The sequence below is a fragment of the Silurus aristotelis genome, assembly GCF_946808225.1.
Source record: "Silurus aristotelis genome assembly, chromosome: 16".
NCBI classification, from domain to species: domain Eukaryota; kingdom Metazoa; phylum Chordata; class Actinopteri; order Siluriformes; family Siluridae; genus Silurus; species Silurus aristotelis.
Genome location: NC_139589.1, coordinates 8,084,896 through 8,098,228, shown reverse-complemented (window position 1 = coordinate 8,098,228; position 13,333 = coordinate 8,084,896). Strand labels below are relative to the sequence as shown.

The 13,333-nt window shown below is 41.1% G+C and overlaps 1 protein-coding gene across 7 annotated transcripts in view; it reads right to left on the bottom strand.

The window, feature by feature from the left end:
* Positions 1–13,333, bottom strand: part of arhgap32b (Rho GTPase activating protein 32b) — a 136,005-nt gene that overhangs the window by 67,552 nt on the left and 55,120 nt on the right. For 6 of the 7 annotated variants that reach the window (XM_083564813.1, XM_083564809.1, XM_083564812.1 and 3 more), the window contains 2 exons: positions 9,159–9,267; positions 1,689–1,780 (listed from right to left, as the gene is read on the bottom strand). In XM_083564813.1, the coding sequence (XP_083420939.1) occupies positions 1,689–1,780; positions 9,159–9,267 (201 nt within the window). Of the gene's footprint in view, positions 1–1,688; positions 3,566–3,769; positions 3,799–9,158; positions 9,268–13,333 lie in introns of those variants that run through there. The other variant, XM_083564816.1, reaches the window with a different exon arrangement.

The following is a 13,333-nucleotide window of genomic DNA, read 5'->3' as shown; positions in this document are numbered from 1 at the left end:
AATTTTATTTCTATTTACATGTTGGACAGTCGTAAATAGCATTTACTACATGTTGTACTCGGTATGAATGTGTTTGTGACAAATAAAATTGTATTTGATATGATGAAGCCTCTTGAACTGCACATATATGCCATTCCACATTTAGTTCCCATTTGCTCTTATAATAACCTCCACTCTTCTGAGAAGATGTTCCACTAGATTTAAGAGAGTGCTTATGGAGATTTATGCTCAGCCACAAGGAAGTTGGTAAAGTCAGATACTGATGTAAGGTCAGTGTTCAAATTTACCCCTTAGGTGTTCAGTAGCGTTGAGGTCAGAGCTCTGTAGCAGGCGACTCAAGATGTTCAACTCCAAACCACGTAAACCACATCTTCATGAAGCTCCCATTGTGTACAGGGATATTGTAATGCTAGTTCTAGTTCATCTGAATTAGGATTATCCTTTAAAGATTTACTAAACTCTTTTGGGGTTAAACAAAACATCACTAGACCGATTTATCTTTTTAATCACACACTTGACTTAATAATATCCGACGGAGCAGACATCACTGATATTGATATTTTACCTCAGAGTGATGATATCACAGACCATTACCTCATATTGAACGCACTACCGGTAGACCAGATTAGCCGCATCTCACCACGTTATTGATTTGGTAGGACTATTGTTCCAATTGTTCCTATTGTTTCATAGGACAGAAAGAGCTGTACGGTGTTATTACCAAAGCCAAATCAACAAAATGTCTGTTAGATCCCATTCCAACTAAACTGCTGAAAGAAGTGTTACATACAGCTGGTGAGCCTCTTCTGAATATTATTTACTCCTTAGATCTTTAGATCATGTCCCTAAACCCCACAAGTTGGCAGTTATTAAGCCCCTCATTAAGAAACCTAATTTGGATCCAAATAAACTATCAAATTACAGACCCATTTCAAACCTTCCATTTATGTCTAAGATTTAAGAAAATATTGTGTTTGCCTAGTAATGTTCCTTCTTACAAGAAAACAATATCTTTAAAGAGTTTCAGTCAGGTTTCAGGCCTTTATCATAGCACAGAAACTCCTTTAGTTAAAATCACAAATTACCTGTTTTTTAGCTTCAGAACAAGGCTACATCTCTCTGTTAGTTTTGCTAGATCTGCATTCGACACTATAGACCATGACCTTCTCCTGGATCGCTTACAGAATTACATCAGCATTCAGGGACAGGCATTAAGCTGGCCTAAATCCTACCAGTCTGATCGTTACTATTTTGTGGATTTAAATGGAGAACTGTCCAGGTTAATCCAAGTTAAATATGGGTTGCCACAAGGTTCAGTTCTAGGACCCCTGCTTTTCACAATATACATGCTTTCCTTGGGAAATATTTTCGGAAGGTTCGCTTCCATTGTTATGCTAATGATAGCCAACTATATATCTCATCAAAACCAGAATAAACAACTCAATAGAAATAACTTTCTATTGTTAGATTCTGAAAAGACTGAGATTTTGTTTCTCAGCCCTAAAACCAGTACACAAAAGCTCCAGCATTTCAACTTGCACGAAGAAGGATGTAATGTAACTACCAGAAATAAACTTGAAATTGAACCGCATCCAAAATCTAAACAGTTTATGAAAAGAACCGCATATGGCTGGAAAAGTCAGGTGTCCCAACACTTATCCTCTTAGCGGATAATCGAACAAACTTACCTTTTGACGTTCTTGACCTTCATGCTGGCAGTGCTGCTGCATGAGCGGATCAGCGGTTCACTGCTCAGCTCGGGGATTTCTGCACTCCGCGCCTAAATAGACGAAGCAGACGTGAGAATGGAACAACAACTTTATTTAATGACACTGTGAAGTTTAAAACCTTTTTTTTTTTTCTCCTAAAGCATCCTGAATGTTTGTCTGATCTGCACAACGTGGCAAAGAATGAGGAGGATAAAAGCTGCGGATAACCAGGCAGCACCTGCAGCTTTTTAACTACAGATAATAAGTCATAGAGGACAACATCAGGCCACCAAATAAGGAGAGTCAAAGGGCCAGAGGACACTAGGACAGGAGGACGGGAGAGTATTTACAGCTAACTGAAGGACGCTCGGTGTGACGTGAATGTCAGCATTCGGGAGTGAAGAAGCTCCTGCTGAGAAGGAAGCCTAAATCCTTCGACTGTCAGTAGGCTTAATACACCCCGCCTGCAATCACTTCAGCATCCAGCCAATCGCGAGACAAACGCAGTTATCTGGCAAGGTCGAGTTAAGCAACGCGGAGTGTCAGTAAGAAAATTTGAATCATTTTTGTGGCTGCTTTACAGTCAGACAGCAGCTTTCCAAAAGCGTCTTAAGCGGAGATGGTTGAAATCTGCTGCTGGGTCACATGACTGGTTCTGCTCTAAATAACTCAGGAGGAAATGGATGCAGTTTAAGATGCAGCAGGGTCAAAGTCTAGGGTGAAAATAAAATAAAAAAGTCGCCTAGACGTGAAAAATACTTTAAGGATTAAGGGGTCGTTTCAATGCAAATCGAGGAGAGAAAAGATTCACGGTGTAAATGTCTGACCGGTGCATTCTCGCTGTATGGGTAATAAACAAGAGCTAAAACAAATGAACAACATATAAAGGAAATAGCAACATGTGCTGGAATGAAAATCTTAGATTGAACAAAAATGCTATAGAACAGGGGTGAACAGCTGATGAACTGCAGTCCACCAACACGTCTTATTTTTTTAATAAAGCAAATTCAGCAGAACATCTGCAGCAATTTACCACTCTTTATCCTGTTCAGTCATGTTGGCTTTAAATGCTAAAACTTTGATATTAGTTCGATTGCTAACTACTAGGGCTGTAATGATTCCTCGAGTAACTTGAGTAATTCAATTACAAAAATTGCTTCGAGCACAGCGTTTCCCCACGGACCATTATTACTGACGCACCACCCGCTAAACTCTGGAGCGCGCCGGATGGGAAACACAGAAGACGGTGCAGAATGAAAAAGAACGGGGGGAAAACAGCGAGGGGCGAAGAGAAGATTCAAACCAAAGAAAACAGCAGAACGTTTCCATAGTTTGCGATCATTTCAAACTAAAACATCAAGAAAACACTGTACAGTGTGTTTACTGTATTGAAATTGATTTTTTATATGTTTATTTATATGCAGTGCTGTCAAAAAGTCTCTCCGCAGTGGCTAAATAAATACGGAGATTTAGTGCGTGGAAAATTTTAAGCAGCTTTTCCGGAGACGGAAATAAATAAATACATGAGTGAGAATAATTACAAGTTTAATTAAATGAATATTCTTTTACAACTTAATCGGCCACTGTGGAGGGACTTTTTAAATGCGACTGTGTTTGTATATTGAAGTTACAAAAGTTGCAATTAAATGCACTAAATGGGTTTAGTTTTCACCAATATTCGTTTATGCAATTTAAGCAATAAACATTTTTTATCAGTAAAATTATTTACTTGTTCATTTTCTCTTGTATACTTAGTATTGCTCTTTAATAAAGATAAAGTACTTCTTATCCAATTACTCGATTAATCGCTGGAATAATCGTTCGAATACTTGATTACTAAAATGATGGATAGCAGCCTTCCCGTGGGCTCTCCACCTGCAGGAGGGACCGTGCTGAGAGGATTGGCCAGCAGTTGAAGGTGGGGGCCTTGACAGCCCGATCCCTGGACACGGAGAAGTGTCAGGGGAATCTGCTTAGACTGCTGCCCCCTGCGAACCGAATTACGGATAAGCGGGAGAAGATGAATGAATGAATGAATGAATGAATGAATGGATAGCAGCAGTCTTACTTACTACCATGCAGATGACTTAATGACTAGTTAAGAAAGACGTGAACAAAACCAAGGTCAAAAATGTATCTTGGGTATACAGTGGAACCTCGATACTCGTGACCTGGACATACACGACCTTGATAGTTCGCGACTTTACGTTTGAAATCAGACTGAGAGTAACTCGCGATGAATCTGATGAGTCTGCGAGAATCCGCGAGTGGCTTGAAAGTTGGGAGTAACATTTCAAAACAGAGTTTATACTAATAAATTATTATTAAATGATGAATGTTTGCAAACTATTTTATTATTGTATTATTCATTTAAAGTAGTAAATAAAACATTTATGCCAAGTAATTCACAATTTTTGTTAAGTTTACAGTACAGTACATGTACAATTCCCCTTGAAAAAGTAACCGTCGAAAGGAAGACGAGTCAAAACCTCACGATTTTTTGTTACTTGGGAGGGGTCAGGTGTAACCCCGGCGAGCATCGAGGTTACACTGTATTAATTTTAAATATAATATAGAATAACTACCAGGGCCTGTAAAGGCTGGTTTGACAGATAAGTATTGTTGCCCCAATTAAACAGATATCATCCAGTGTCAAAGTTTCAAAGGAAATGGGATAAATATGACAATGATCTGCAAATGAAAAGCATCAAATCCTATGGAGATATGGGCCTTTCACAGCTCAACATGTCACCGTGCTAGCTACTTCTTCTTTTTCTTCTTCTTTCGGCTTCTCTCATGAGGGGTCACTCTTTTCTTCACTTCTCTAACACACTCTCCAATACTTTGTACTGTTGACCCCAGGTTCCTTAACTCCTCCACCTTCTCCACCTCTTCTCCCTGTAACCGCACCTCTCCACTGCCCCCCTCTCATTCACACACATGTACTCTGTCTTACTCCTACTGACTTTCATTCCTCTTCTTTCCAACACATACCTTCCCCTCTCCAAGCTCTTCTCAACCTGCTCCGTACTCTCAGCACAAATCACAATTTCATCCGCAAACATCTTAATCCAGGGAGACTCCTGTCTGACCTCGTCCGTCAACCTGTCCATCACCACTGCAAACAGGAAAGGGCTCAGACCCGATCCTTGATGCAGTCCAAAATTCACCTTAAACCAGTCTGTCGTTCCCACTGCACACTTCACTGCTGTTACACTGTCCTCATACATGTCCTGCATCATACAGTACCACAACTCCTCTCTCTGCACTCTGTTGTACACTTTCTCCAAATCCACAAACACACAATGCAACTCCGTCTGACCTTCTCTATACTTCTCTATCAACATTCTCAAAGCAAATAATGCGTCTGTGGTGCTCTTCCTCGGCATGAAACCATACTGTTGCTCATGCAGCTCCTTATATGCCTTTTCCCTGGCTTTTGCCACATCCCTCTTTACCTGCTGCTGCATCTCCTTGTACTCCTGCCTACTTTTCTCATCACTCTGTCAATCCCAATTCGGTTTTGCCAACCTCTTTCTCCTTATGCTGTTCTGCACTTCGTCAATCCGCCACCACGTCTCTTTGTCTTCCTTTCTATTTCCAGATGTCACACCAAGTACCTTTCTAGCTGTCTCCCTTATCACTTCTGCAGTAGTTCCACAATTATTCAGCACCTCTTCACCACCACCGAGCTCCTGTCTTACCTCTTCCCTGAATCTCACACTACAGTCTTCCTCCTTCAGTTTTCACCATCTTATAATTATTTTTGTCCCCACTCTCCTCCTCTTCTTCTTTGCCTCCAAAACCATCCTACAGACCACCATCTGATGCTGTTTAGCTACACTGTCCCCTGCCAACACCTTACAGTCAATAATCTCCTTCAGGTTGCATCTCCTACATAGATTATAGTCCACCTGTGTGCTCATTCCTCCACTCTTATACGACACCCTATGATCCTCCTTCTTCTTAAATTACGTATTCACCACTGCCATTTCCATCCTAAATGTACCACCATCTGCCCTTCCACATTCCTCTCCTCAAGGCCATACCTACCCATCACCTCCTCATCACCTCTGTTCCCTTCACCTACATGCCCATTAAAGTCTGGCCCAATCAACAATCTTTCATTCCTAGATACACCTTCTACCACTTCATCTAATTCACTCCAGAATTTTTCCTTCTCCTCCATCTCACAGCCCACTTGTGGACCATAAGCACTGATGACATTTATCACCACTACACTTACTGTTCTCTTCCTTTAAAAATCCCCCCTACACCATTTCTCTTTCCATTCCATGATAGAACAGTTTAAACCCACCTTCAATGTTCCGTGTCTTACTCCCTTTTCACTTGGTCTCCTGAACACACAACATATCAACCTTTCTCATCTCCATCATATCAGTTAACTCTCCCTTTTCCATTCATAGTACCCAAATTTTAAGTACCAACCCTAACCTCTACTCTCATATAATAATCATTTTTCTGATGTCTCTGTAGACATCTTTCTCCTCTCCTTCTCCTCCTTCGGCCAACAGTAGCCCAATTTCCACCTCTACCCTGTTGGCAAATGATACCTGTCGTTGGTAACCGGGACCTCGACCGATCCAGCATGAAATTCTTATCCGTGAGCCGCATTTTTGATTTGACACGTTTTACGCTGGATGCCCTTCCTAACGCCACCCTCACCACTTATTCAGGCTTGAGACCAGCACTTAAAGTGCACTGGCTTGTGCAACCCTGATGGCTGTGTTGTCGCTGTGCTAGCTACACGAAGCAAATTAGCTCGCTCATCTCTGATTTCTTTTATTTTCAGTATGAAAGCTCTGCATGTCCAAAGCGTGTCACACAAATATATCTAAGTGCTGCTACAGGCTATAAGTATACACCCAGAATATGTGGACACCCAACATTCTTAAACATCCCAAACTATATTTAGACCCTGTTTGCTGTTATATATATAAATATATATATTTCCGGGAAGATGTTCCACTAGATGTTGTGTGTGTGTGAGCTTGTGGAGCTGCAAAGGTGTTAGAAAGGTCAGGTATTGGATGTAGGTGATGTGAGGAGGTCTGGGGTGCAGTCAGCTTTTTTAATTCATCCCAACGGTGTTCTATAGGGTTGAGGTCAGAGCTCTATAGCAGGTCGTTCAAGATCCTCCACTCTGACCCGTGTGAACCATATCTCCATAATGCTGGCGTTGTGATGTGATGCTACTGCATCCAATGGCATCCTATACAAATGTGTACAACCTCCAGGGTTGCTGCAAGTTTCACCAAGTCAAAGGTAAAGCCTTTTAAAACCTTTTTTAAGACCATTAAGAATGAAATTGAATTCACAATTATATCAAACCCTACCCATTATCCAAACCCTAAATTGATTTTTTAAGGAAAATCAAATCCGTTTTAAGTCTGTGGTACAATCCGAAAGTGACTCGCGCCAATAACAGAAAGCTGATTGGCTGTTGCAGGTTGGTCTCATTCGTAGTCGTAAGGCAGAGAATTATATTATATATTATATATTATATTTAGTCCAAATTATATTGGACTAACAAAAAAAAGAACTGCAACACCACAGAAACGTTAGAGCGTTAGAGGTAGCGTTACATGAACATCGGAAAATTCAGACCCGTTTATTCATTTTTAAGTCCTAGAACAGTTTTTTATTTGAGACTTTTTTTTTTTACTTTTTAAGGCTCCGCAAAAAACCTTGACCTCCATCTATGTGGTAACAGTTTGAAGAAGAACCACATCTGGCTGTTGTCCCAATACTTTCTATCAAGTGAATGTAAAAGGCATCTCTGTTACACAGATAGTCACTGGTAGCTAGAAACATGTATTACATAAGTTTGTTAGCTTATATGCCTCGAATATGTAATATTTAGCTAATGTTACCTTTCCTTATATGCTGTAGATAATTTAGTTTTGCACCAGATGTTTTACTTGAGTGAATTATTACAGCAGTATCAGTGCTTGTTCTCAAGCCAGTGTGTTTTGTACTGTGTTTACATCTGATGTGCAGGAATATGAATAAATGGACATACACCACATGGACAAAAGTATTGGGACACCTGACTTTCCCAGCCAAATGTAGTTCTTTCCCAAACTGTTGTCGCACAGCTAAAGGAACACAATTGCACATGGTGTCTCTGGATTCAACAGCATGGAATACTTCCCGACCCAAACCTTTTCCAGCATGACCATGCCCCTGTGCGCAGAGCGAACCCCATGACGATATGCTGTGCATGGGTTGGATTTGAAGATCTCCAGCTATAGAGCTTTGACCATAACCATCCTAAAGACCTTAGGGGTGAATTGGAACATTGACGGAGGCCTGGGGTGCAGTCAATGTTCCAATTCACCCCTAAGGTCTTTAGTATGGTTATGGTCACACTTCAAAATCTAGAGGAACATCTTCCCAGAAGGGTGGAGGTTATTCTGAAAGCAAATTAGGACTAAATGTGGAATGCGATGTTTAAAAAGCACATTCCATACTTATGACCAGGTGTCCACAAACTTTCGGAAAATCAAAAAAAATCACTAAAAACATATAAAGAGACTAAATGTAAGTGTTAAAGTGTTATATATTTCTGCACTGTGCGAGACAACAAAGCCAAATAATTAGCAACTCGTTTATAGAAGCTCCTGATTCCCACTTCATATTTCACACACCAGGAGCTACACAGTGCATATAATAGACTGACAAGACATCACAATATAACTCGAGTCAGCATGAAAAGTATGCGTTAGTCGTCATTTTTCTTGGCCTGACTTATAATTACTGACTGAAATTATACAACAAACACTCTGACACAAAGAGTGCCGTCGTATTAGTGATACTACGTTTCGTAGTGATTAATCCCCCCCACCACCACCACCGATCTGTCTGTGCTCAAAACATCATCAGCGATCGATGAGGTTGCTACGGCGACCGCACCGTTCCAGCTGCACAGGACGCGTCGGAAGCGTGTTTGTCGGGTTGTTCAATTGGACACGGGTCCAAAACATGAACACGGGGGAGAACGAACGAAATAATAATGTGCACGGACCACCCGATCTCTGGAGGCGAGAGAGGCTTTTTTCCGAGGCTGTTGCAACTAAAGCGGTGTCGCTGCTCGCCGTGTCTCGCGTATAATAACTCCTTTATAATGCGATCTAACCGGGTGAAACCGAGGCGATATAATGTAATTAGCGTAAAAAGCCGCGCGAAGAGTCTAAAAAGCCTCCTACAGGAACGTGGGTGTGATGGTAGTATTGTAAACCACTTTATCAGCGAGCGGGGATTCGAGCTGTAATTACTACACTGGAGAATTTACCAGCATCCTCTTAAAGAAGAGTAAAGTAGTGCACTGTGTAGGTGGATTGTGTGTGTGTGTGTGTGTGTGTGTGTGTGTGTGTGTGTGTGTGTGTGTGTGTGTGTGTGTGAGAGTGAAAGGAATTTGCATCTCACCATAGCGCTGATGGTTTCCTCCCAGTCAGGCCTCTCCCGGGGGTGGATACTCCTGGCAAGCTCAGGCACTACGTCGTCGGCTTCCAGGTTGCGGCCAGGCCTCAGTCCCCTGGGAATGCGGAGCCGAGAGCAGAGGGAAAAGAAAAGAGTAATCAGCGAAAGAAGTGAACATTAGTCTTGAGCGTGGGTGAAAAGTTAGACGCCATTGCATCATCAAAGGCATTTTTTTGTTGTTTGTTTGTTTGTTTTTTGTTACGGTACGAAAAGCAAACGACATGGAGCGCTACTCCAGATGGAGGAAACGTCCAGAGGGATATATTTGCATGCTGTGGGAAGCCAGAGATGTGTGTCATCTACCTGATCTTCGCATTCTAACGAGGACCAGAGCCTTTCTATGTGTCGTGAAAGTGTTTTCCTAAATACTGTTGCAGGAATTTTCCAGACTGGAAACGTTTAATGAAAGAAACTGGGAATTAAAAAAAAAACGCAGCTTAGCCTATACAGGGAACTTAAATGTAGTTAAAACAACCAGATTTGATGCAATTTTAGTTGAATTTCTATCCTGCGCATGCATCAATCACATGCACACCGACTGCAGGACTACAGAGGCCACACCCCCTGCAAGCACTGTGCGTTCTTTCGGAACACAACACACATCATTTCTCGAATCCTGCACACATCATTCAAATAAACTAAAGAAATATGAATAAACCTATGTTTAAATCTTCTTTGTGCTGTGTGAAAGCTATTGTGCAACAAAATTTTAATAACAATTAAATCAAAAATGGCTTTTTTTTTTTTTTTATCTGTATTAGTTTGCATGCATGTCAGCTTATGGTTTTGATGCAGTTTATATCAATTTCCTTCAAATTTCCAATTAATTCTCAGAAATGTCCAACTTAGAATATTTCCAAAATTCCCCAGATAAAGTTCCCATGGAAAGTTTATGGAAATTTACCAGAACCCTTGTCCCTTTGCAACCCTAATTCTCAGCATCTCTAACAGTCTCTCATTCATATAATCAATGGTTTTAAGGCTTGCAATGACACCACGCTGGTGCGAAAAAGAACAGCAGAAATCGCAGACCAGCAGAACCCATGCACATACAATGCTTTAAGGGTATAATAATGCCTACTGTGGTGGGGTTAAAGTTTCACAGACGGTTAGGTAACAATTACAGGTGCTGCTCGAGGATGTCATTTTCCATCCAGACTGTCAAAAGCTCTATTCGCTCTATAGGATTGGTTCTGAACGGTAATCTTTCTAATAAAACGCTCGCATGTCTCACTCATGAAAGAACTCCTGTATGAAGGTTTCTGTCACAGAACCAGAAATACACTGTGTGGCCAAAAGTATGTGGACACGTACACATCAAGTTGCGCACTACGCTGACAAGAGTACTGGGACACCAGACTGACTTTTCCAGCCATATGTTGTTCTTTACCAAACTGTTAGCACACAGTTCACACACAACTGCAGCTTCCCTTCAAACTGAAAGATCCAAAACTGTTCCAGCATGAAGACGCCCTGGTGCTATCCATGAAGATTTACATGGGAGATCTGGTGTGGCTCAAAATATCGTTCTGACCCTCAACCCTACTGAATACCTTTGGAATGAATCGATCAGGTGTCCACAAACGTTTGTTCAGATAGTGTTTGTGGGCCTTTCACAACAAAAGCTGTGTGAGGAGCTTTACATGTTTTGCTTTGACCAGAACTTTGACATCGATCCTACCGGAATGCCGAATAAGAGCCATGCCTTCTCACCCAACATGGGCGTCAAATCCCCACATCTACACTGTTACAGGAGTAAATGTGGAAATGAGGGGGTTTCTACATATTTTTGGCCATATGCTATATCACATTAGCACATAACCGGTTTATTTATACATCATTAGTATCTAAATATCTAAACAAATCTAAATAAGGGCTTTCAGAGTGAGTGACAACAGTAAAATCCCAAATCTACAGTGTCACCGCAATGAACCGTGCTTTCCGCCTTAAAAGCTAACACCTGCTTGTAAAATAATGGATATGAGAGATGAAAGCTACCAGCCCACCTGTGTGTGTCATAAAACTGTAGGTGCTGCAAGCAGGATTAGTGGAAAGGAAATACACGAGCATGTTTGATTAAAGCGTTAAAGATGGAATTACCCTACGCTGAAAACAGATAAGGAATTAGGAGGCACTCAAATATCGAAACGAATTTTATTGAGTCGATGAAATATTTCAGATTTTTAACTGGGATGAGAACAAATGTAAGATTGTTCAACCGATTTTTATGTCGTCATTTCAAATATTACACTCCTTTCTTGAATTCCAAAGCTATTTTTAAATGAAATGAGCTTGAAATTTCAGATCATCCATCTATCCATCCATCTATTTACCTATACATCTATCCATCATCCATCTATCTATCTATCTATCTATCTATCTATCTATCTATCTATCTATCTATCTATCTATCTATCTATCTATCTATCTATCAATCAATCCACCCATCCATACATCAATCCACACAACTCTCTCTTCATCTGGCCATCCATCTATCCATTAATCCATCCATCCATCATCCATCTATCTATCAATCCACCCATCCATCTATCCATCCATTCTCACCTCCATCCATCCAACTATCTATCCATTGATACATCCATTCATCTATCCATCAATCCATCCACCTATCCATCTATCCATTCATTCACACATCCATCCATCCATCCAACTATCTATCCATTGATACATCCATTCATCTATCCATCAATCCACCCATCAATCCACCCACCCATGCACCCATCCATCAATCCATCAATCCACACATTCATCCATCCAACTATATATCCACCCATGCATCCATTCATCTGTCCATCAATCCATCCACCCATCCATCTATCTATCAATCCACCCAACCATTTATTCATCAATACACCTATGCATCTATCCATCTATTCACACATACATCCATTAATCTATCCATCAATCCATCAATCCACCCATGCATCTATCCACCGAATTCACACATCTATCTGTCTAACTATCTATCCACCCATCCATCCATTCATCTATCTATCTATCCATCATTCCACCCATGCATCTATCCACTGATTCACACATCCATCTGTCCAACTATCTATCTATCTATCTATCTATCTATCTATCTATCTATCTATCTATCTATCTATCTATCTATCTATCTATCTATCTATCTATCTATCCACCCATTCATCTATCCACCCACCCACCCATCCATCCATCCATCCATCCATCCATCCATCCATCCATCCATCCATCAGGTTATTGTTCAGTTAAAGTGTTATAATACTAAACCTACTAAAATCAGTATCATAACAACCCTAGTTTGTTTCTCTGCAATAAATTCTCCATGACACATTCCCTCCTCTCTGTGCTATGTGATACTGTCTGAACAGGACTACAAAGAGAAACCTAGCATGCTTCTTTGGAAACAAGCAAAATGAGTAAGCATAAATCTGAAAAGCGCAGCAGTGTCCGCAACATCATTTCCCTCTCCGGGGGTGAAGGCAAAATGAAAAAAAAAAAATCACTCTGGAACCAATTACATAAAAATCTGTGCATCATGGATTAAAGCAACCTGGATGGTTTGGAACAGTGCATGCTGGGAGGCGCTCAATCGATATGTGCATTTTTTACGATATGACACCATTTCCACAGTTAAAACCAAACAATACACGGGAAACGATGCGTCTTCCTTCGTACTAAACTAATGAGGTTTCGGTAAACGCCACAGGTACGGTGACCTACATGTCTCCATTCTGTAAAATTGCTCTGTGGCGCAAACGTGATACTGAGCGAACTCTACCAAAGAAGAAGGGCAAAAAAAGAAAGCAAGAAAAGCATTTTCTATTTGCTCAACACAGCGAAATCCCATTCATCTCTGACACAGTTCCCTCAACGAACAAATGATGGAAAGACGAGCAGAGTTTTAGAGCGAGGACGGCAGGCGCGCTACAGAAGCGGGGGGATATGCGGGGAGGCGCTTGACTGTATCCGAGACAAATTCTTTCCTGATGAGATGTAACCTACATCGTGCAGGCCTCTACTCCACCCTGTGTCTGCAGCAGGCTCTCCCGAGCGCGTATAAACCTCACTCGATATCTTCCCGCCTCGGGCTGTACAGACTCGTGGCTGACCTCAAA